Source organism: Mangifera indica, chromosome 7, assembly GCF_011075055.1.
Source record: "Mangifera indica cultivar Alphonso chromosome 7, CATAS_Mindica_2.1, whole genome shotgun sequence".
Lineage (NCBI taxonomy): Eukaryota > Viridiplantae > Streptophyta > Magnoliopsida > Sapindales > Anacardiaceae > Mangifera > Mangifera indica.
In genome coordinates, this window is record NC_058143.1 from 15,937,070 (window position 1) to 15,961,124 (window position 24,055).

Below are 24,055 nucleotides of genomic sequence, written 5' to 3' on the forward strand. Positions count from 1 at the left end.
ATTGAAAAAATGAATCAATTTTTTGCCTTAAATTTAAATTAAACTAATTCGAATTAAGTCAAGCAAACTTCAAAGAGTAAACTAACTTAATTTAGATTTAACCTTAATTGACAAAAAAATTTCAAAATTTTATTATATATCATAAGTAAAAATATATTTTAAAAAATTCGGTATAAAATTTAAAAAATATCAATTTACCCACAAATGATAAAATATTAATTTACACAAGTAACTGAAAATGATAAGAAATTCAACAAATATCAGTTTGGTATAATGCCAATTTAACCCCTAATAATTAAATATAAAAAACACCGCATTATGTAATATCTATTTATCCCTTGCATTGTTAAATATCTATAACCTCACATTGTAAAATACCACTTCACCTTATGCACGGCCAAATATCTAGTAACACTACAACTTTATGAATATCATTGTAATTTTTGTTGGTATAGGGTTAGAGCTTATATAAAGAGTCCAAAATAATAACTCTAAAGTTTACATAGGGTTAGAGTTTATGAGCTTCAAAAATCTGAGAGGAAAATTACATAATTATTTCTGTCTATTAATAAAAAATACATCACTCTAAAGTGCTATAGAAACAGAAATAATTAATTATCTACATATTTTAAGAATGTTTTCTTTCCCACTTCCCTTCTCGTCTGCCCTCTTTTTCTCTCCTCTCCATTACTTGCCTTGAAGACTTGCTCCCTCTGGATCCATGCCTTTGACCCAAACCAAACCCACTTGACTGTCCATCGAATGCAGATATTGATTCTGGGTCGCCCACACTCCCTGTATCCCCTGAGTCCTTGCTTCCATCAAAATTTTCTTCGTAACTGCTGCCACAGTCATCTGAACGGTCTCTGGATTGTAAAATAGTTGGAGGCTGGCCTGAAAATGATCTAGATCCTGAGAGAACCATGGTCGGAATTCCTCCCATGGATGAATTACTACCAGAAATTTCAGCCTGCAAACCTCCACCACTTGTCCTTGCAGTTCCTTCAGTACCTGACCTTCCATTTTCCCTTTCACGATACCTATCACGAGGACGACTGAGATTGAAAATGTCAAAACAAATCCTCAGCCGATACTAGATGCAGAAGAATATTGATGTGAACCACAATTTACCCGCCTGTTATGTCTAATATATTCCTTAAAATTCAATACTATGACTTCACGGATTAAAACGTCCAAAACTGAAAAGAAAAAAAAGGGAAAACAATATTAAGAACCTTACCTACTATGAGAGGATGAAGAAAAGTCACGTCGTGAAGGTCGTAGTCCAGATTCAGCCTGCTCTAGTTCCCGTTGAAGTTCTCTCTACATAAAGGAAAAAACACATTATCCTAGATATGGTTTAGTAAACCAAGAAAACAGGAGATTACTGGATCATCAATTTCAGCTTATGATAGAATTTCTAGTCAATAACAGGAGATGCTCCACTGTTGGATTCATTTTGACTCAAGAAGATGAGTAATGGTGATAAATGTTCTAAATCATTTGACCATGCTCTTGGACGACGAACAGAATTTCAAGCAAATATTTATGCCCATTCTTTAAAGGAAAAAAACTTTTGCGTATAATACGGCCACCAGAATCACGAATCAGACCTAACTTAATTAAATGTTCTACTGTGAGTTACCCATGAATCCAACAATCGAACTACAGTGAACTTTAGAAACAAGAATTCTCTTTTAGTTTTAAACCAACATGTTGTGGAAGATGGAAGATTTCAATCTCAATGGGGCACAATACAATAGGCAAGGGCCAACAAAGGAGGAGGAGGAGGAGGAGGAGCAATTGGCCACCCTTGATTTTCAAAAATATTTTATTTTCCTTAGTGTTTACAATGTTTTATGCTCACAATATAATGTGTTGAACTTCTTTTTCCATTTTCCTCTGACAATAAGTATTGATTATTTCTCAATTCTCATTATGATATTTCTCAAGTTGATTGCTATCTTAAACAATTATTAATATATTCCAATAGTTCCCTTTTCAAATTATTTTTCGGACTTCAACGGAATAGTAGAATTGACAAAGGCTAGGGACAATCAAAGAAAGTATAAGAATTAAGAAAGGAAAATTCCATTTGCATTTTATGTGGATAATAAATTACTTAAAATGGTGAAATAAAAATAATAACTAAACAAAATTTCCCTTTCTAATAATCAGAATCTTTTTATGATTGTCCCACTCTAATCAAAAGAAATAAAATTATAAATGTAATGTAATGTGATCTAAGTACTGAACATGTTTGGGCCTAGAAATTACAAACAAAATCTGAAGGGGCCAAAATAGTATTTCAAATAAAAATAATAGTTATTTAATTGAAACCCCAAAAATTTTGAAAATTTAGGCAGATACACCACTGTAGTTAAGTAACAGCACTTTCGAGAAGGGGAAAAAGATAGGAACATCAGTTTGCTTAAAGTCAATCTTTTTCAAGAGAAATCTAAACAAATCTGACCCCGTATGAAATCCGCATGAAATATCTTAAAAACCCAATATTTTCAGTTTTAGCAACAAATAGGTACGTCTTTAACAGAATTTTGACTCAAACAAGGCAATGTACTTTCAGAGCAACATAAAACATTTCACCTGAAGTTCATCAGCATTCATTGTCCTCCGGATTCTAGAACCTTAACCAACCATAGCTTACACTATGTGGGGAGGAAAAATGTACTAAAAAGAAAACCAAGCTCACGGAAGTTCTAAAAGTATGAAATTGAAAGAGTTGAGAAGGGTCGTACCTGTGTTTGCCTCTCCTTCTCCATATCAAGGATGTGGCGCAGCTCCCTCGATTTTGCACGCTCAAGTTCTAGCAATCGTTGCCTCTCAATCTCTTTTTCTACCTCGGCAGTCCTTTCCCTAATCACATAGCAGGGCAGTTAGCTACTGAAATCTCTTAATCAGTTCTTAAAATATTTCCCATCCATTTCATAAAAATACAAAACCAATTGCACAGCACGAACTTATCAAGTTCCTGCAGAAGTTCAGCCTCCCGTAAAGCTGCTTCCTCTAGATATTTTTGACGGGCACGTCTCATCACAAGTTTCTTTTGCCTATGAGCTACTATGTCTTCCCGGAGTTTTGACTTCTCTCTAATAATGACAGAAAACAATAAACAGTGATTAATGTTTAGTTTATCTAATTGGTCAGTATAGAAAATAAATGGAAACAAAATAGCAAGGAATTTAGCTTCAATTCTTAAGATCAGAAACCCTTAAAATTTGATTATAATCATGAAATAGGAACAGAGGAAAAAAATGGACGCAGCTATTTTGATGATGTTCAAACAGTACCTTTGTCTCTATAAATGAGGTGCAAAAACACCTAATTAGTGAATGTGAGATGGTGACTCTGTTTCATGAACAAGTAATAATAAAGATAAGATAATCTCTTAAGTCAGTTTTTTAGTTTAGTAAAAGGTTATTTAACCGACCAATCACTACACCATCCAGTACATTTTTCGTTTTTAATAAGAAAAGATGAAAGATGTACATTTTATGATCCACTTAAGATTACAAGATCGCTTCAGTTAAAAAAATGAAGTTTCCAAATCAAATCAATCCAATTCAATTTCGATTATCAAATTTCTCCAATATCGAAATAAAATCCAATGCAATGCAATACCACTTCAACTATGAATGAATAACTTATCAAAAGGAAAGTAGAAAACAGAAGCTAAAGAATAATAGGATGAAAGCCATGTTAAATCATGAATGTAGAAAATATTTATGCTCATAAACTTAAAATCCATTTGGTCAAATTAAGAAGGCTTTCCTTCAGGAAATATAAGGACCAAGTCAATTACATTCAATTTAGAACAACTGAGTTTCATCCAATCCAATCAACAGGCTGAAATCAATCAGAAGTGATTTCTTTAAATTTGAAGACTTCTTCATAAGAACCTCATCATTTAGCAAAGTAAAGGTGAAAACAACTGTCAAATTCCTTCTCCTGGTTCAAATATGTGCCACAGAGAAATCATTGAACTATTTGTTTGTTAAGATTGTTTAGCTTTTCTTGGGGCAAAAAGTCTAAAATGCTGCTATAAACCATGGCTTTGGCAACTATTAACAGCACGTTACTAAACTACTGCTTTAAAAATTGTCTCAATGATTCAGCATATGAGAAAATTTACCAAGCTACCTCCAAATCTATATTAAAGGGTGTCCAAATCATAAATAATAAATTGAAAAAATCTCACAACTGAATAAAATTGTGCGTGCATCACAAACAAAATAGATTGGCAACAGTCAAGATGTCCTATTTACATACATTTCTATTATAATAGCAAGTTTCATATATTACGGAAACACAGCATAATGTTGGCAAAATAGAAAATACATACAAGGAAAGGATGCTATTCTTGATTTGCTGAAGACGGTTATCATCCTTCACAAATGCTGGATAACACAAAGTTGTATAATAGATAGAATCGAATAAGATAAAATGTGAAGACACAAATTCTGAATCTTCTGAGCAATTAAAGATTGACTACAACTATGCTAGTTATAGACACATTTACCAGCTAGAGTAGGAATCTGATGCCCTTCTGTGGAATTTTTTGGTGATTCATGTGTTGCACATTCCTTTTGGATTATGTCCAATTCCATTTCTGCTTCCTCTAGTTCCTACAAATTCAAGATAAAGTTAGTCTTATGTAGGAAGTGACAAGTATCAAAAACATTAGCAGCGGTTTTCCATTCTAACCATAGCCTCTCGATCAATTTTGCTTGAGAACAAACCAAAGTAAGACTCAACAGAAGTTAGATTGGCAAGGACCTGATACAAATCATTAAATCAAAATTTAGGCACCAGAAAAATCTAGAAAAAAAGCAATAAAGGTGTTTCATTTGCACAGGAGAGAGAAAAATCCATTTGAGAAAAATGTAAAAGGTCCATGTCAAATCAAAACAAAATTCTAAGCAGATGGCCAGCAGAAGCAGAAAGCATTAAAGACTATGAACAAAAGGCTCATACACAAGTTTAACTCTAATGCCTTTCCTTTCATTTTTTATTATATATAATTTTCTTTTTTCCATATATTCAGGAAAACACTCTTTCTTTCAGTGCATCAGATCTATTAGAATACAGAATAAAATGGAAGGAAAGAGCCTTTGTCTAGATGTCGACAGTTCCCATAAACCTTTTTGCAAGGTTGTGATTAATTGATGTAGGAGCAGAAAAACAGTTCTACATACTCTTATATGAAAACCAGACTCCAGATCTCTTTTGTTGACTGTTGTAAATAGGTTTTCCCTAGATTTAAAATTAAAAAAGCAAAAAGTAGTATTGGAGAAAATTAGTAAAATTCCCATAAACCTTTTTGCAAGGTAGCTGCTAATTTTAAAGGCTGTTTGATGTTTTACTTTGTACACTCGTCTGAGAAAGCCACATGAAAAATGTGACAATATAAGGTTTAGACGACTAAATGTGACTGAAGTGAAACAGAAACGTCCAAACGTAAGGAATCAGAGTGATATCGACTATTTCACCCTTCAAACCAACCTCTAGATAAATGGTGTTAGAAAAGCAATCTGAGAAGTCAGGCCCAACAATACAGGGAAAAATTTTCAAACATAAAATGCAATCACAAAGAATCATGTTACAGATGACAGACAAGTAAACCAAAACAAATCTATGAAAACACAATATTATTGATGCAAGAATATATTGAGGTATAAGTAGCTGAACCACAAAGAAGAACCAGTTGATCAATCAAAATTCAAACTTCAACAAGACTATCTCCAGAACATCATAATAACTGTTACTTAAAAATAGACTTCTCTAAGTAGGAATAAGAAATCAAGCACCAACACTCAGGATGTTCCCCTACCAAACAAGGTTTTCCGTGTTTAAATTTTCCTCATTCATCATCTCTTCTGTCCATGTTCTCTTGTGTGAACAATTCTTGTTGGTTGGGGTTAGCTTATTTAGGTGCTTCGAGGGGAAGATTGCATTTAAGGCCCCACTTCACTAGGGAAATTCCCAGCCCATGATATAAGGCAAGACTCAAGGTGGTACAGGTTAAATCTCCAGAAATTCCCTTAGGATAGATCTAAAGGTTAGCAGGATTATGATTATCAAACATACTGCTGGAAAACAGCTTATGACACTCACTCTAAGGTGATCAAGTGCATTAACTTCTGGTGGTCATGGCCACTTTGTGCTGAATATCTTGGTGCAGATACTATTACCATTTAAAAAAAAAGAAAAGAAAAAAAAAGCGTAGCTGAATTCCTAAAGATAACCACAGTAATGTTTCTTACCTGAAGAATAGATTCACGAGTAGTCCCAAATTCTGGGTCAACTTGATTTAAAGAATTTGAAGCGAATGCTTCTTTCAAGGCCTATACACAAAAGTGTGGCTCAGCATTGAAACACTGATAAAGTAATAAAAGATCGAGTTTTCCTATCAGAAAGATAATTCAATCCAGAAAAAAAGTTTTATAACAGGGTGTTTCAACGTTTCTAAGAATTTTATATGCATCATGTTGTAGCCAAAAAAAAAAAAAAAGGTCTAAAAACATCATCTACTATCACATACTTCTTTGGCTCCATCTCCTTCAATTCTCAATCTACACAATACTTGGCAAGCCTTTTTCTCCAGATCCCCAAGCCTACCTTCTACACATGAAAATAAACAATTAAGTAGAAAGAAAAAAATATATAGAAAATAAAGAAAAGAAAAAACATAATATCAACATTTAGATTTCATACATATTAATTTAAAAAAAAAAAAAGTACCAGTTTGGGACAACCCTAAGGTCTCAATATCTTTCCAGATACTGTGAGGAATCAATGAGATGTCTTCAGCTGGAGAGTATAGACAAGCACTAGCAATAAGTGCTAATGAAAGTTGTAGTAATGGACCCTCACAAACTGGGCGTGCAACTTTCCCAAACCCATGAAGAACACTATCAGCTGCCATCAGGAAAGATTGTAATTGGTGCCTGTCAGCAAAAGGGATAAAATCTACAAGAAGTGCCATAGCACGAGTCTTCAATGGTAATGATGCATCAGATGATGCCAATACAACCACCTGATCCCACGTACTCGTCACCAAAAGTGACAAAAGGGGCTCAGGGATGGAAGAGCTTAATGTAGTGGAAACTAACTTATTGCAAATTTTAGCATATTGTCCCGATGAACCTTCATCTACATCTTGACCAACCAATTTTCCCAAGTGTTGGAGTGCAACAAAGCGTTGCTCAGGTTCTGGATGACTGAGCAATGTACAGAAAAGATCAACAAGAGGAACTTCATATGCTTTAAGACTTTGAATGCCTCTTGCAAATAATACTGACAACCATTTATCAGACTGCAGGCGCCAAGCAATTTTCGGAGCATTGCAGGAGAAGTTTTTAATTGCAGAACAAACAGTATCAATGACATTATCAAGCTGAAAACAATAGGGCACTCCAAGTATACAATCAAGCATCACAGATGCAACTTCCCAGCAATGGTTTTCTTGTGACATTACAATGATTTCAGCAAGTCCTCCCAGACCATTTTTCCAATGAAGCTGGAATTGATCAACTGATTGAAATTGTAAAGGATTTACATTGACATCCTCTTCAACATTTTGTATTATTGGTGCAATTGAAGATAAGCATCTTGAGTATGTAAAATTCTGGGCAGATACAATAGTAAGCTTCTTAGCCAGTTGGTGATGAAAATTATAACAGACCTCAATAGATGGATAAAGTTTGGCAATGAGACCCTCCAAGCTCCTAGTAAAGTCTTCTAGTTCATCTGTTGATAAATGATAATTCTTCTTATTCGAGATAACAGCATCGAAATTATTACTTTTCTGCCTTTCAGAAGCTTTAGTTGGTGAAGAGCTCTGGAAGGCATCATCAAGGAACCATGAATGCAATTCTGGGCCATTGTCACTGGGTGTTCCAGTGCTCACATCAGAAAACTGTGGCAGCTGAAGTGGGATAACACTTAAGTATCTTAAAGTCTGAACTAACAAAGCTTTACAACTCTCCATAATTCCTTGAAATGCACAGAGATAGTCATGAAATGAAGTAGTTGGTTCAATCCTAGGAAAATCTGTCCACAGAGCTAAACACTGTAGCATTTCTCTTCTACGCTGAAAGGATAAATCAGGAAAGATGGAAGCCAGAACAAATATTGTCAAAGCTCTGCTGTATCCTTTTTCTGCAACACTCTCTTGATTCTCCTGTCTCTGTCCAATATTAATGAAAAGCTCATTGAAGCATAATGACTCAAAATTAAGACAAGAATCATCAGCCAATAACTGTTCTTCATCAGAAACCTTATGCAATGAATATGAGATTATAGGCTTTAACAACTGTAATATAGAATTGAGAAATGACACATCACAGTATGAGGCCCTACAGAGCGACACAAGCACTTGCACCACCCTTGGTATCTCGGGAACCATTGCTTCCATGTGCTCAATAACAATGGCTTCAAGCACATAAAGAATGACTGCTTTCGCATTCCTTGCAATGAAACCCTTCAAATAATCAGCACTATTGCGAGTAATGATTTGTTCTTTCTGAAGAAAGGGCCATAAGCACAGATCTGAAAACCAGCACAAAACATCTGGCATGACACTAGAAGGAAGTGATCTCAATTGCAACCCAACAGCCTCCAAAATGGTTTCTTCAAACAAGTCAAATTGCCTTTTCATATTCGGGAAGAACCTACTAAGCTCAGGGTAGATAACCTGAAAAGATTGATCCCCATATTGCTGGAAAGAAGGTTCAAATCCTTTATTGACAGGAGTTTGCATGAGTCCAGATTTTTTTATCCTCATATCTTCATGCTTTTTATCAACAACCTTATCTACCAGTGCAAGCTCATCAGCAAATATAGATACTAAATATGTCAACTGTGAAAGATCAGAAACTAGGAAAAGGCGCTCCTTTATAAACTGTTTAGCAAAACGAGATATGGCCATCCAACCAAGAAACCGAACAAGAGGAGAAGCAGATTTAGTAAATGTGGATATTTTCTGCATCCAAGCAGTAGGAGGTATTAAATTTCCATGTCGGAGGCCTTTGTTGATATGGACAGCAAAGTCTGACACATCATCACTGCCACTTGAAGCAATTACCAATCTCTGCAGCAATATCCAACGTCTTTGTACCCAATGGACATTTTCTGAATTCAACTGATGATTCCCTTCCTTCAACTGACAATGAAAAGATAACAACATTCCATTAAGGTGCTCAGCAGATCCTAATATGATATCAATCACAAGTTCAGGAGCACAATATATCTTAGTGGCTGAATGTAAGAAAAATACAAGGCAATGCAGGAGAATTTCATGCATATAGTTCTGATCTCTTTGTAACCACTGAATCAAAAAACTGCACAACAGAGCCTCATTTTGACGAAGCAAAGTGACAGCATCTGCAGATTGTAAGTCATGGGGAGACAACTTTAGGACTTGTTCGTCAAAACCTTCACAATAGCTTGGGCAGTCTTCACCATCTGACAACCTTTTCCGATATCTCCTGTCTAATTCAGCAGCCTCAAGCAGTAATTGTAGCACTGTTTTGTCCCTTCTCTTTTCAAGATCAGATATTGTTTCCAAATCACAATCATCCTTTCCAGAAATCCTTCTCATCTTGTCAACATTATAACTTCTTGGTTTGGGCCCGTTGACTTTCATCTGGGTCAGAATATTTGAACTGGCTCGAAAAGAAGTCACAAAAAAAGGATTGACATAGCACTCTGCTGCCAAGAGCAAAGCATCTATAGCAGCATCATGACCATCAATAGAGAGATCATTCTGTGAGTGTAAATCTGAAGCCAAACACCTAAATTCAGATGCCTTAAGTTCACAGTCTCTATGGTATATAAGTTGAGAATAATCAGCTCGCAAGTTAAAGTATTCAGTAGCAAAACCAGCATCCAGTAGCAAACCATTTTGACAATGGCTAGTAAAATTTTTATCAAAGACATGCTTCTGTTCCAAGCTAGAATCTGACAAATTTTCATCGAGACTAATTGGAAAAATTGTGAGTCCTATACTTCGTAGTTCCGGAGAAGCGAAAAAGAGACTGGCATCTTCATTGAAATCCATTTTCACAGCTACATCATGCATATCAGTCTTTACATCAGAGACATCTTGGCTGTTTAATTTTGAAGAGGGTTCTTGTTCAAAACTCTGGGAAACAGATGACTTGCAAAGATCAATCTCAGGAGGTAATTGCATGTGCGGACCCAGTATAGAGAGAAGTACACTGCATGAGAATTGCACGAATTCATTATTAACACAATATGACTACTTTATATTGCATTATGTACTTGAATGTTTAATAAAACCAAGAGAATTACTTCATCTTATCATAGTGACACACACACATATTGTTAGGAATAATTAAGGAAATTATTCCAAGATCTAAATATGGAGCCTTAAGCTGATTATATTTGCTGATTCTTAGGCTTTATTTGGTGATTATGTTTCTTTTTCAATTTGTTTCCTTTTCAACATGTTTCCTTTCTTGTATTTCTTTTGCTGAATAAATACAATAAAAGGTGATAATTGATACATCCTGTTACCTCATTCTAGCCTAATTGTTGTGCTCTAACACGGTACAGAGCTAGGTTAGGCTAGACTCTGTTTTTTTCTAGTATTTCAGCCTGAATAAACCTGCCAATTATTGACAGAATGTCACAAGAAGAACACAGCTTATCCGGTGTTACAGGAGTTGCTGTGATTGGTGTCGTCAAAGTGAAAGTTTTAGGTGGAGCTGAAATTGGTTTGGGAACTAGGGTAGCAACGCCCGAGGAAAACCCCTCTTTCTTCATGAGCTCAGTTAAGATTGACAGAAGCAATTATCTGTTGTGGTCCTGTTCGTGCAAGCTCTTCATCAAGACTTGGGGATTGGAGGACTATAACATTGGGGCAAGAGGCCAAAGAACCTCGGCTGGTGGCATCAGTGCGCTTTATCCAGCTATCTTTGGTTTAGTACTTTCATCGATTGTCATAGTTACATATGTATACTTGATGACGACAAAAAGTGAGGTTGAGATGTGTTTTCAGGTATTTCACAAAATGATCTCTAACCAATTTGAAGCGAAGATCAAGGTGTTGAGAAGTAATAAAGGTTCAGAGTACAAGGAGAAGAATTTTCAGGAGTAATTATGAGATCACATGATTGTGCATAAGACTAGTTGTATGGATACTCCAGTCCAAAATGCTGTTGTAAAAAGAAAAAATAGACACATGTTAGAAGTGGCAAGATCCCTTTTTGTTTCCCATGCAGGTTCCAAGGTCTTATTGGGGAGATGCAATACTTTCAGTCACCTATCTCATCAACTGGATGCCCTTAAAAGCCCTTGATTTAATTGTTACCAGGTGCCTCAACTTACACCATTCCTCCAAAGGTATTTGGCTGCACTTGCTTTGTTAGATATCACTCTCCTACCTTAAGGAAATTGGATTCAAGAGCTCTGAAGTGTGTGTTTATTGGGTACTCAGCCACACAAAAGGGCTATAGGTGCTATCACCCTCCTACTTGGCACACCTTTGTTACTATGGATGTCACCTTCAGGGAAAATTTAAGCTATTTTTTATCTGCCTAGTCATTTCTTCAGAGGAAGAAGATGAACGATAAAGACTTGACTCCTTATCACCCTATATTGTGGCCCAAAGGTGCGACGTAATTGAGGGGGAGGAGGAGGGTTAAGTTGTCTTGATTAATCAAACAACATACCATTTAGGAGTAGAACACAGATTTTGATTATTTACTCAAGGTTTATAGATTCACAAACATTGACACAAAATTGCAAAGCTAAAATGAAATGATAACTTGATAGCGATTTTTATAATTCCCCTATTTTCTTATAAGCCTGGATACCAGAGAAGAGAAATCCTCAAAATATTCCAAGACCAAAAATTCAACAAAATAAATATTTAATTTATGATATGAAAAGGTATATGATACCTAGGAGCAACCGTTCCAAGCCTCCACTCAGATTCCAAACAAGGAAGAACAGCTGACTTCTGTACTGCTGTACGGATAACATTAAGGGCAATCATGCAAGTTTGTTTCTGCTTCTCCGTAAAAGTGAAAGAGACATCACTGATTGTTGTAGTATTATTCAATTCCAAAACAACAGGATCAAGAAAAGGCTCTAGCATCTCAAAAAGAAAGAGAATTTTATGCTTCACTTCCTGAAAAGTGCAGAATTATTAAGTTAATAACACCACTTCTCGAAGTAAGAGATGAGCTAATTTTAAGTACTTCCAATCAAACTCCTATAACTTTTCAGGAGTATTTGACTATAATTTAGATGAAAGTGCTAAAATGGCCAAGTAGAAACATTGCAAAAGTAGGGTTAAATTTACACCACAAAGCTACGGAGTTCCTACTGTTACTTTTTCAGTAAATGCGGAAGAGATGCACTATAATCCAAGGCAATAAAGACTGAATTTATGAAACAAAACAGCAAGGATGGTGCACGACCTTATACTTCCCCAGTATATCATCCATTTGCCCAGATAAAGCCACCAGAATGTATTTAAGGGCAGCACGAGCACGTGTCCCAGAATGACAGGCACCCTAAGACATTCAAAAAACACAATAAGACTCTCGACAAATGCCATATTCAAGGAAATGATGGAAAAGCTGGTGTTAGAAACAAGTCATTTGGCAAATGGACTAAGAAAAAACGTTTAGCTAATCACCACAACTTCAAGATAAATAATCACCCAAGGATTTGTCAATATACCTCAATGTTACTTATGTTCTTAAGAATTCAGGAAAGAAATTATTCTATATTATATTATACATATGTTCATACATACATATACATATATATATATATGTGGCCAAAGGACTTATTCCCACCCAAAATATCTTTTTATCTTTAGTTTTCACTCTTTAACTTTGAAAATCTCAAACACCCACATATGGAAGATTAAGTTTATTAGTTTTAAGTGCAAAATTGTCGTTTCATCTATAATATTAAAAATAAATTAAAATTTAATCTCCCCCCCTAAAAAAAAAAAAAACCATAAAAACTAAAAGTTTGCCCCCTAGGTCAAGTTTTAAAAAATGACATTTTCCCCCAGGGTTTAGTTTTCAATCCCTGACGTCATTGCCGACGACGAAGATTTTCCGACGCATCACCATGCTCCAGCAGTCTTTTTCCCCTCCTCTAGAATGTTGGCTGACGAAGATCTCATCTAGAAAGACAAAGAGTTTCGTCTTCCCAGACGTTTTCTTCTAGGAAGATGAAGAGCTTCATCTCTCTAATTTAATTCGACACCGATTGGACATCCAACTGAGAGAAGCGAGATCGCTAGAGGGAGAGGAAGTTTGGAGAGAGAGGCCGCCGACAATGGTGCTGAAGTTTAAAAACTAAACCTTAGGGGAGGAAATGTCATTTTTTTAAACTTGCTATATGAGGGAAATTGTTTGTTTTTAGGGTTTAGGGAGGAAAGGAAATAAAATTTTAAAGGGTTAAGGTTTTGTTAAATTTAACTGTTCATGAGTGGGTAAATGAGATTTTCAAAATTAAGGAGTGAGAATTTGAAATTAAAGGATACTTTCGATGGGAAATAGTCCTTTGGCCTATACATATATATATAGAGAGAGAGTGAGAGAGGAATCCTCACAAACTCCTATCAACTCCTGTATAAGAGATCTTCAGTCTAGACTTTAAAAAAAGAGTGTGTTATCACCACTTGAGAATTTTTCATAGTATAAAAGTTCTTCTTGCTTCATCTCTCAGGATTAAATATATACTTCTTGAAAATTTTCGATATGAAAATATAAAATTTGAGCTTCATATAGCAACAAGTACATGTTAAAATCTTCATTTTCTCCTTATATTTTGGCTTTAACAACTTGACACAATAGGATTGGGGATCAATAGAGAAACACAATATACACAACAATTCTAACACACCTGAATTGTGCCCAAAAGATCCTCCACAAGCTCTACAACTAAATCAATCTGTAGGAAAATCAGCATCACAACCAGGCAATCAGACAAAGCTATCATACTGAAAAAAAATACATATATAGAACAGTAGTCCACCTGGACCACATTCAGACCACACTGCATAAAGTTCAGAATGGAAGGACCTGGTCCATACCAACCTTTGCAACCACCTGAGCCATCCAAGGTGCCATTACTCCCAAACAGAGATCGATTAGAACACATGCCGCCTTTGCCTATAGACGAAGGAACAATCTTAACAGTCAGTATACACATGAAGAAAACTGAATAATAAAAAAAAGAATCATAACCCAGTCTTTTTCTTGTTCATACAATTGAAATAAGACCCGCATGTGGCAGTGTGTGAGAGAGAGAGAGATGATTGAAGTCGTGCACACTCTTAAATTATCAAAAAAGAAATTCAGATTTACATAATCTCTAACCAGTAACTCTCTTGTATAGACCACTTTGTTACAAGAAAAACAGTCATTATTCTCTGTGTGAGTGTGAGAGTGATCAATGAAGATGCACAGATTCTACCATATATCAAAATGGTATAGCACAATGTAGATACAAAGCAAAAAGAAAAACAAAAAAGCTACAGATACAGCTAAAATGAAGTGAGAATACAAACATGTGATGGTGAGAATGATGACAAATAGCCAGCACATGCATGAAGAAGCGGTTGGTACAGTGATGAAGATGATGTAACAACAATCTGCAATTAAAAACGACTTTGGTGAGCAGTTAGGCTGCAAAAAACATTCATAAAAGTCATATAATCAAAGACATATAAGGCAAAAAGATCAAGCAACAATTATATGCAACCTGAGATAGGGCTTGTTGCACAAAAGGTTGTATCCACTGAGGAAAACTATCATCAGCCTGATCAGAACAACTGCTCATAGAAGGACGAAGTGCTATAAAGAAAGCATCAAAATGAAAAAAGAAAAAGAAATATGTTAAATGCATTTATTGAAGTAAGCCCAAAAAATTTGCACATTTTTCCTATAACATTCAGGGACCAAAAAAATTAAAAGCATATTGCCAAGAAATATAAAAATTAACAAATATTATGCCCAGAATATTTGATGTTTTCAACATATATTTAATCTATTTGTTCTCCGTGAGGGTGCATCCCAACCAGATAAATAAAATTTTATTTCCAAGTTTCAAGAATGAGCATTTAATCTTACATTCTCTTATTAACCATACATGAATTACGACTACCCTGAAACAGTATTGTAAAATTAAAGACTCAACCTGGCAGCAATGCTTGTACAAGTGGTAATGCAGACCAAAAGTCAGATGAGCTCTCTGCCAATTTGCCGCAAAGGATTGGCTGTAAAGCATATAAAAGTGTAAATGGATGGGTCAAGAAACAAACAAAATAGACAACACAGAAACAAAATGTTAACTAGTTATGTATATTCCTAATACAGGATTCAACCTGTGACGCACAAGCATAAAGAACATGTAAAATCCCTTCCTCCACTGCTCCTATGTCCAAAATGTTAAGAATGCTAAAGTCCCAAGAATCACTAGGTATCTGGAATTCCTCTCCAAACAATTCTGAATAATCAACCATAGGAACAGGGTTAGAAACTTCAGATTTTGCCATCTCATCCAAATCAGATGGTGCATCATCAGAACGAATGGCCACTTCATGCACTGCAACTGGCTCTATTAGCTTCTGCAAAACTCTAGAAGCCTGTAGTATAGAACATAATCATAAATAGTCAAATCTTAACAACTATAGTTGAATTAAGCCACCAAAGTCAAGAAAGGTAGAGATGTGTCACCTTTCTACAAATGGTACCTAGGTTAGAATCTTTATATGCCTTTCTAAGCAGCATAAAGATTGCATCTGGACGAAATGCTATGGAAATTGATGTGGATGAGACAAAAGGAAACATGCCACGTGATCTCCTTGGCTGCAAAGAAATAGGGAAAAGTATAAGAGAAAAATACTTAGATCTAGCTGCTCAAATCACCCAAGGGGAGGGGAAGGGAGTGATGGGGTTAAATGCTACTCAAATAATAACAATTGTACATGTGTTTAAACAATTGAGTAAGCCACAGAACATCATAGAATAATATCATAACCAGGTACATCATTATTCAATCTGGCACATGATAAGGGACATTAAAAGTTACAATTACTGTTTTAAACTTTTCCTCTCGGCATGCAAAATTTTTAAACCAGTTGAATTCTTAGTTATTGACTGCATGCCTGATATAGTTAATAAAGTAGCTGAAAAGAAGAGAGAAACAAAATTCTGACTGAAAAAGAAAAATAATAATTAATGACAGTAAAATTTTCCAATATAGATGAACAAAACAAGTTATAGCAAGTTATGAATGACACTAATGAAGAAAGAATTACTAACATTGATATCTTTGATACAAAAGTATCCTTTCCAATAGAGGCAACAAAATCCAAAAACCAAAAAAGAAAAAAAAAGAAACTCTTCAACTAATATGAGTCGAAAAGACAAATAATAACGATAAAGAAAATACAAAAACTACAATATAACCGTACATGTCCAAGGAGAAGAGTGAACCCAAGCATATAAGGAGCACAATGAAAGGACACAACACAGGAGGAATGAGAATGTAATTATGCAACCAAATAAAACGCTAAACATAATGGATGACACAAGTAAAAGCACCGTATCTACCTCAAAGTTAGAGGAAACAGTTAAGGCTGATGATGACTGACTATTCCTGGAAACCTCAGAATCAGAAATACTGCTGGATAATCTTGCAGTTTCTCTGGAGGATCAATAGAATCTTAATCAAGATAATTAATAAAAAAGTACATAAACTATATATGCAGAAGAAAATTAATACAATTGTCTATAGACAACCTACAAATCCAAAATAGACAAATCTACTTGATGGCCGCACAATATCCTCATAGCAGATAATGAAAATTTGGTCTACAATTGTGGTGCAAATTCACAACTGAATTTATTTCCATTATCAGCCCATATAATAGAAGGTATATACAGATCTATAAGCTTTCAAAAGCACAAAAACAAGGAAATATATAAGAAAAAAAAAGTCTGCCCTAGTGGTCTGGTAATAAAGGAAGAATCTCATAGATAAGTTCAATAAAGGCCAGAAATGTACCCAAGATTTTGCTAAAATCCTTGTCATGCAGTAAATTTCTTACAGTCATTGCAAAACTTAGGAAGTATAGCAGTGTATTAACTAAAAACAAACAATGCACAATTCATGGGAAGACTGCTGGAAATAGCCAGCTTAAAAGATATTTGACAAGAAAACAGACCTTTCCTTTATAATGTGAAGTATTGGGTAAAATGGACCAGAAAGTGTAGCAAGAAAACGTAGACTAGATTCAGCGTCATCTGAAAAGCTAGCAAGATCCACCTAGAAGGTGATAAAACACAAAGCTCATGAACATAATATGAAACAAGGAAAGAAAACAAATTAAAAGGAAAATAGCAAAAATAAAAGGTTTCGCCAACATGAGACAAATAAATGTACCTCAAGTTGAGGAAGAAACACAAGCAACCGATTTGTAATGTCTTGAAGCAACTACAAAGTAACAAACATCAGATGGATAAAAAATTTCAAGAGTAGCACGACTCCTCTACATTACAGTCAGCACTAGAAATAATCTCCACCTGTAGATGCATATCATGGGCATCTTGTTTATGTGACATAATGAGTGGTAACATGTGATTGACAACTGGTTGAAACTCTGGTTCAAGACCAGCAACTGATACCCCAATCAACTGTAAAAAGGAAATTAAATATTTAAAAGAATGATAAATTACAGTTCAAAAAGCAGAATCTTAGAGTTTCAAAGCATACATAAAAGTTATACTCAACATAACTACCAAGATTTAAAATCCTATGGGTATATGGGAAATAAAGGGAAAATTCAGCTTCCAAGACTTATAAACAATTTAAGAGGCAAACAAGTGACTTTGAACTCAACATCTCTTTTTCATATTGTAAATTATGGTAAACCAAAATTTTGTTGTAGGTCGAGAAACTACCACACTATTCAAACTTTATAATACCAATTCACCCGACAGATGCTCAAACCAAAATGTCCTACTGCCAGAAGAAGTAACAAGACCATTAAAATAAAATTAATTTAGGAAGAGGCAAGAATGAGAGAACTTGCTAACCTAATCAAAGAAGACAGGGTCAAAAATGGGTAGTCTATGTGTCCATTAGTCACAGAGCCTCACATTGGTATAGGTGACAACACAACTTCATCTAAATGCAAAAAATGATGTGGGCCAGGACCCCTGCCAAAATGAGTAACTAGAATATCAAAAAATTTGGGTTTTAGATAGAAAATCAAGGTACAAATACAAAACAGCAATTCAACCACCCTAAGATTCTCTTGTGATAGTAAAACAACAATTTCCGAAACTGCAAAGAAGTTGAGCCACTATTGGTTTGCTTTTCTAAATTAGTGATGTCTACAATATTCTTGCCCAACAAAAGACAGACTAAGTGCAACACTAACAATGAGAAAGTGGTGATGACTGGTTAGAAATCCTGGCAATCAAGCTGCTACGAAAATCCAGGGAACATTCGCTGTAGAGGTGTTATACTGTAAAATTCTTACTTGACCATTCCCATAATTAGTACATGAAGTATACATTTAAGCATTCCAGAAGAAACTTGTTCATACCACACAACGTAATCAATATAACCAATCCTTTAAATAACTTTTCAGTGCCACCAACAATGCTATTGGATATAATCAATGCATTCATCATACTCCAACACACAGGACCTATAAGTTTGTCTGGAAATATACACATTATAATCGGCAACATCCCATTTCTGAACATTGGCCATCCTTACGGCAAATTTAGGCCCCAGGCTCACTTACTGATGAGAGCATTTGAATGGTAGTCATTTCTAGCATCTAAAACCACACAAACCCAGAAAAGACAAAAGATGAAAAAATGTGGAGGATGTAATGTCAACTTCTAAACAATCTTACAAAAATAATGAAGGTCTCACAAATGAACCGAGAGAAGAAAAAGAAGCCGATACATAACATGAGTATTCATATATCTATCTAGTTTCTTAATTAACTGGTGAGGTTCATAGTTTCAGCAACTTGGTCATCACAATTGTAATATTAAATCTGTTCAAAAGAACTTCCATAATATTTATTTTGGTTTCAATATTATTAACATGCTGATCCTGTATTTAAAATTTAAACAGAATTGGCCATTCACATGCTTCTGCCCAATTTAAGGAATTCATTTCTTCAAAAACAAAGAAAAAGATGCATTGCAATGCTCCTAAATCTAAAGCAGAAAGTAGATAGCACTCTTATCCATTACCTGAATGAAGAAAATGGCTATAGGATTTCCACGTAAGCACGATATTCGCACATAGCGACATGGAGTGTAATTCATAGGATATATCATATCGCGTCGAGGTGCTTCACAGCGTGGACGAACTTTGACAAATGTCTCCGGCTGATAAAGAAAAAGGTCAATGAACATACAGTACAATTTTCAAACATTGAACCTTCCAGTAAATTGTTACAAGTAAATCTACTACTAATGAAACCTAGAAAAAAAAAAAAAATATATATATATATATATATATATATATATATATATATGCCATTTAAAATCAATATATTAACATGAAAAAGCCCACCTTAAATTCAATCTATGACATAAACATGAGGAATTTTAACTAATTTAGCACCATAGGAAGAGACAACTAAAATTCCAGACGCTTTTTGGAGTTTATCTAGCATCAGAAAGGGCAACTTATTCCTTATTTTATAATCATTTATTACCTTTGATATGCGGTTTGATTAAAGAGAACTCCTTCTAACAGAGAATTTACCACACTCAACACAGAACACTGCAAGAGCTATTCTCATATAGCAACAAAATTGCAGAAAAATATGGGATTCATAGTATCTGCCTCCAAATTTCATGCTTGGTCAGGATAAAAACTGGACGTTAAAAAATAAGGGCAAGCTACAGCAGTAATAAGATAGAAAAACAATTGAAGCAAAGACACTGTTGAAGCCTAACGCATCACAACTTAGAGAGGTCACAGTGTCACAACACACATCAAAAGGATCACATAAACGTTAGACCACAAAAGCGAAAAAATCATTTTCAATTGCCTGAAAAAGTATGCTAGAACTTAATTTATGTAGATTACAATATCTATGAGAAGAAAAAAAAAAAAAACAATCAAGCTTATTATGGGACAAAGCTTAGTTTTGGGCCTCTCATTAGGATTCTACAAAACCTGAATTTCAAGATGTGCCTTTTTCTTTATTGTTAACAATTGGGAAACTACAGTTATCCGATCAAATGAGTATAGTTTTTGGATTTTTTAGAATTTCAGGACCTTTCATCATGTCTTATATCTTTAATTAGATTTTTTTTTTGTGCTGTCTTGACCCATACATGATTTGATGTACTGTGCATTGCTTGTCAATTTTATGTAATATTTTCTTCAACTTATAAAGGTTTTCTTGAGTTTCTTATACAAAATAAAATGAAATAAAAAATATAGGACTAAGCAAACTTCCAAAGCAACAAAGCAAACGAACAATAAAACTGAGATTGTTAATAAACTCTAAATAAAGCCTAAAAGACAAGTAAATTACTTCGGGACAAAAAGAAAATGACAAAAAAACTCATGGCCATATAATTACAACAATATCTTAAGCCAAAAGTGAACAGGTTTAGTTCTTGTTCAAGTCCCTAATTTGAAGAGTATCACCAAACTGTTGTATCATGCATATTTTATTATTGAGATTTTTAATAACTTTGTTTGTTTTCATTGAAAGGTACTGCATCACATCTGTATATCTTTAGTGATTCTCAATGAAATTCAGATTTTCTTTTTTCTCCCATTTTTTTCATAAGGATCAAAGGACTAGATTTTTCTTTTCTCCTTTTTTTTTTCTTTTAGATTATCTGTTGTTTCTTCATGATTTCCTGCCTTGTTTACTATGATTTCAGCAAGAATAATATCTCTCAGCCCAGATTGATCCCACAGAGACATATTTCATAGTTAATATTGCTGTACAACACAATGAAGTTGGGTAACAATTTTTTTCTTATTTTCTAACTAATATTGCATTTTCCTACAGAACCTTGTATGGTGAATCTCTTCTTTGACCAACTTAAACAACAATTCTCATCTTACTATAGCTACTTCCCTTCATTTGTATATGGTAATTTCGATTTTATTTCATAACAAATTTTGCCTTACAAGGCTTGATTCAGCAACCTTTAGTTATTGAAAATAATTTCATTAAATCACAATTTATGTCATGAAAAAACTTTTACCTGATTAAATGATAGGATATAGTTACATTGTTTCATTAACATTTTCTCCTTCATAGACACGTAATCAGCTAAAGTAGCATGTAAATTGTTGTTCAGAGCAAATTTCCGGTGGAATATTCTCCTGGATATAGATACATAATTAGCTAAGGTAGAGCATAATTTGTTTGCTAAGAGAAAATTCCGCAAGACCTAATTAAAACCAAGCATTAACCTTCATACTTGAGGAAAGACAAGGAAGTTCATGAATCAGAAAAATGTCCTAAGTACAAGCACCTAACCTTATAACGTAGGCCAACAGCAATTTCCCATTCAAGGACAGACTTGTTATAAATTCGAATATGTGATAGTAAGCATGGTTCCTGCAAAGTAGAAAATAGGATTAAAAACGTCATTCTAGCATATAGGATCCTCTTGATTCCAAATTAATTATCGCAGATGTGATCATCTCCATTCCTGTATAGGTAGTTTCCTCATGTTTAGTATCAATACAAACCAAAAGACCAAAACAGATGAGCAGCACAGTTAATCACAATACCAAACTGCCACCAAACTAAGTTAAATAATGAAATTAAAGCAAAAGGAAAGGTCAGAGCAAATGGAAAGGCAGTTTAAGATATGAGGCATCTTGATACCCTTTGCTTGGTTGAGTAGGAAAAACAATTTATATAAAGTCAAAAAGGCTAATCATATGAATGTTTCTCACCTTAACATGATAACATCCCACCATCTAGTAAGTACAATGGTTAAAGGAGAATTTAGAAAGGAATCCAAGCTTTAAAAAAGTCGTCTCCAGTCCTCTTCTACTTCCATATCATTCTCATATTTCCCATAGTATACCGAACTAGTAAAGACATCCTAAGATTTGTCTGGCACAACGGCTCAGTTATTTAATGAACCTAATACGATTTATCTGAGTTGTGAATAAGTTAATATACATTTCCTTCCACACCCAATTAGCTACAACAGGAGGATTAACCACAACCGATACACTTCCATTTTCTTAAAATCTCCTGATGCACCAACTCAATCCCATAGAGAATAGCTATTTCCTTCAATTAAAATACAAATTTTAACTGAATTTATTACTTCGGGAATTTGAAAAAAACTTAGCACCAACTAGACCCATAGAGTTGGGTCAAATTCTTCATCTAAAATCCATAAGTAATTCCCATAGAATAACAAGCTCGTACAAAAAGTCTCCTCGGCAGTCACTCACCCTTCTTTAGCACAACAAAGACAGAGCTCCAAAAAATTTGAAAACCAAATTAACTATAAATATGGTGCAATGAATATAATAAAAGACCAACTTTTGACTGAAGTTATTGCCTTAAGTAGAATAAGAAAGGGAAAAGAAATAGAAAGCAATTCTATTAATACAAATAGAAATTGGAATTATAATTAGTAGAGAGAGAGAGGGTGGTGTTACGTCGAGTTCAAGTAAAATCCACTCTTTGGTGTTGGTGGCGGTGGACCAGTGATTGCGGAGGTCGTATCGAGGACGTGAGAAGCCTTCTGCGACGGCGATTCTCTTGACATTCCCTTGACTTTGTAACTCAATGCTTTAACTCGAGGCTCCAGTTCTATCTCCATCTTCAATTCTCTATTACTATTCTAGGGTTTAATTCAATTTCAGTTTCAAAGTTTGTAGCTCACCCAGTCCCTCCTAAACCTAAATCTCCGTCCTCGCCATGAAGATTTTGTTAATAATTAAAAAACCTCACCCTATTACAAATAATTTGGGACTGGTTGTTCAGCTTCGTTTTATAGTAGCTTTGGGTTTCATTTACAATATATACTTCCACTATCTCTATTTTCAAAATAAAATTTTAACTGTAAAGAAAATTTGATAATAAAAATTATTGTGGTTTAATATTCAAATATATTTCAACTTTTCCTTTTTTTTTTTCGATTTTCTCATCTTAGAAAAAAAAAATGAGTTTGTGTATCAACATTATAAAAAAAAAAAAAGCCCATATAGGGAATTTTCGATTGAAAAAAATTATAAATTTTGAAAATTTTCTTACATATTAATCAAATTAAAAAATACCCCCTCAAATATAAAGGTAGATATTAAATCGTTTCAAATATGATTTAAATCTTATTTAATTAGAGATGTTAAATAGATTAAGTCAAGCTTATAGTAAAACATGGACATGAGTTTTTCGGTTTTGCATGAAAAAGTCTAAACCACGTTAGACTTGTGGGTTAAGTGAGTTTACTTAAAATTATATCGATTAATTTTTTAGTTTTTTTATTTTTGATTTTTGATGAGTTGACCCATTTGTAAAGTTTTTTACTATAATAGATTAAAATAAATAAATAATAATTTTATATAATTAAACATAAATAAAAAATTTAATTTCAACCCTGTAAGCTTATTAAGGGCCCATAGAGATATATCTCAAAGGCCTAAGACCATACTTGAGTCTTAAGATTTGGTCAGACTAACTTGACATGAAGACTCATCAAATGATAAGTTTAGCTCAGGCGGGTCAGCTCACTGCTACCTCTACATTCAATTGTTCATAGCCATGCAAAATTCATGTCCAGGAAGTAACAATTGAAAGATGGTTAAGCGAAATGGAAATTAGACTAAATAATTATATTAAATGGTCAAATGTTGTAATAGAATAAGGAAAGTAAGACCGCAAATAAGTCATAATTATCTTCTGAAAATTTTGTTACACAATTTAAAATAATTGCAATAAGATTTTTGCATTGTTATCAAATGTAATTTAAGTTTCCTAAGTATTTTACTAAAATGGTTAAAA

General features: G+C 34.3%; 1 protein-coding gene across 5 annotated transcripts; it reads right to left on the reverse strand.

The window, feature by feature from the left end:
* Positions 1–404: 404 nt before the first annotated feature.
* Positions 405–23,045, reverse strand: LOC123220115. 5 transcript variants are annotated; one of them, XM_044642136.1, is made up of 27 exons: positions 22,711–23,045; positions 21,563–21,643; positions 21,285–21,405; positions 19,296–19,433; positions 17,601–17,711; positions 17,461–17,511; positions 17,243–17,343; positions 16,629–16,722; positions 15,750–15,881; positions 15,398–15,658; positions 15,211–15,289; positions 14,776–14,867; positions 14,582–14,665; positions 14,109–14,183; positions 13,915–13,962; positions 12,468–12,563; positions 11,946–12,175; positions 6,760–10,238; positions 6,560–6,636; positions 6,282–6,362; positions 4,723–4,794; positions 4,538–4,643; positions 4,361–4,415; positions 2,979–3,107; positions 2,757–2,874; positions 1,241–1,323; positions 405–1,055 (listed from the first exon to the last, which is right to left on the reverse strand). In XM_044642136.1, the coding sequence occupies exons 1-27, from the start codon at positions 22,872–22,874 to the stop codon at positions 629–631; spliced, it is 6,585 nt and encodes a 2,194-aa protein (XP_044498071.1). In that variant the 5' UTR covers positions 22,875–23,045; the 3' UTR covers positions 405–628. The 5 variants fall into 5 exon arrangements, with proteins under 5 accessions (XP_044498071.1, XP_044498070.1, XP_044498073.1 ...); XM_044642135.1 differs by having other exon boundaries at positions 6,560–6,639; positions 22,711–23,044; XM_044642138.1 differs by lacking the exon at positions 21,285–21,405 and adding an exon at positions 18,114–18,236 and having other exon boundaries at positions 6,560–6,639; positions 22,711–22,771.
* Positions 23,046–24,055: the final 1,010 nt, after the last annotated feature.

Bases quoted from the DNA above. Each gene is read 5' to 3' on its own strand.
- LOC123220115 (XM_044642135.1), bottom strand. From the start codon at position 22,874: ATGGAGATAGAACTGGAGCCTCGAGTTAAAGCATTGAGTTACAAAGTC. The intron at 13,963-14,108 runs GTTGGTATGGAC...ATTTTCCTACAG, and splicing joins TGGCTCAGGTGGTTGCAAAG to ATTGATTTAGTTGTAGAGCT. The intron at 12,176-12,467 runs GTCGTGCACCAT...TGCACTTTTCAG, and splicing joins ATATACTGGGGAAGTATAAG to GAAGTGAAGCATAAAATTCT.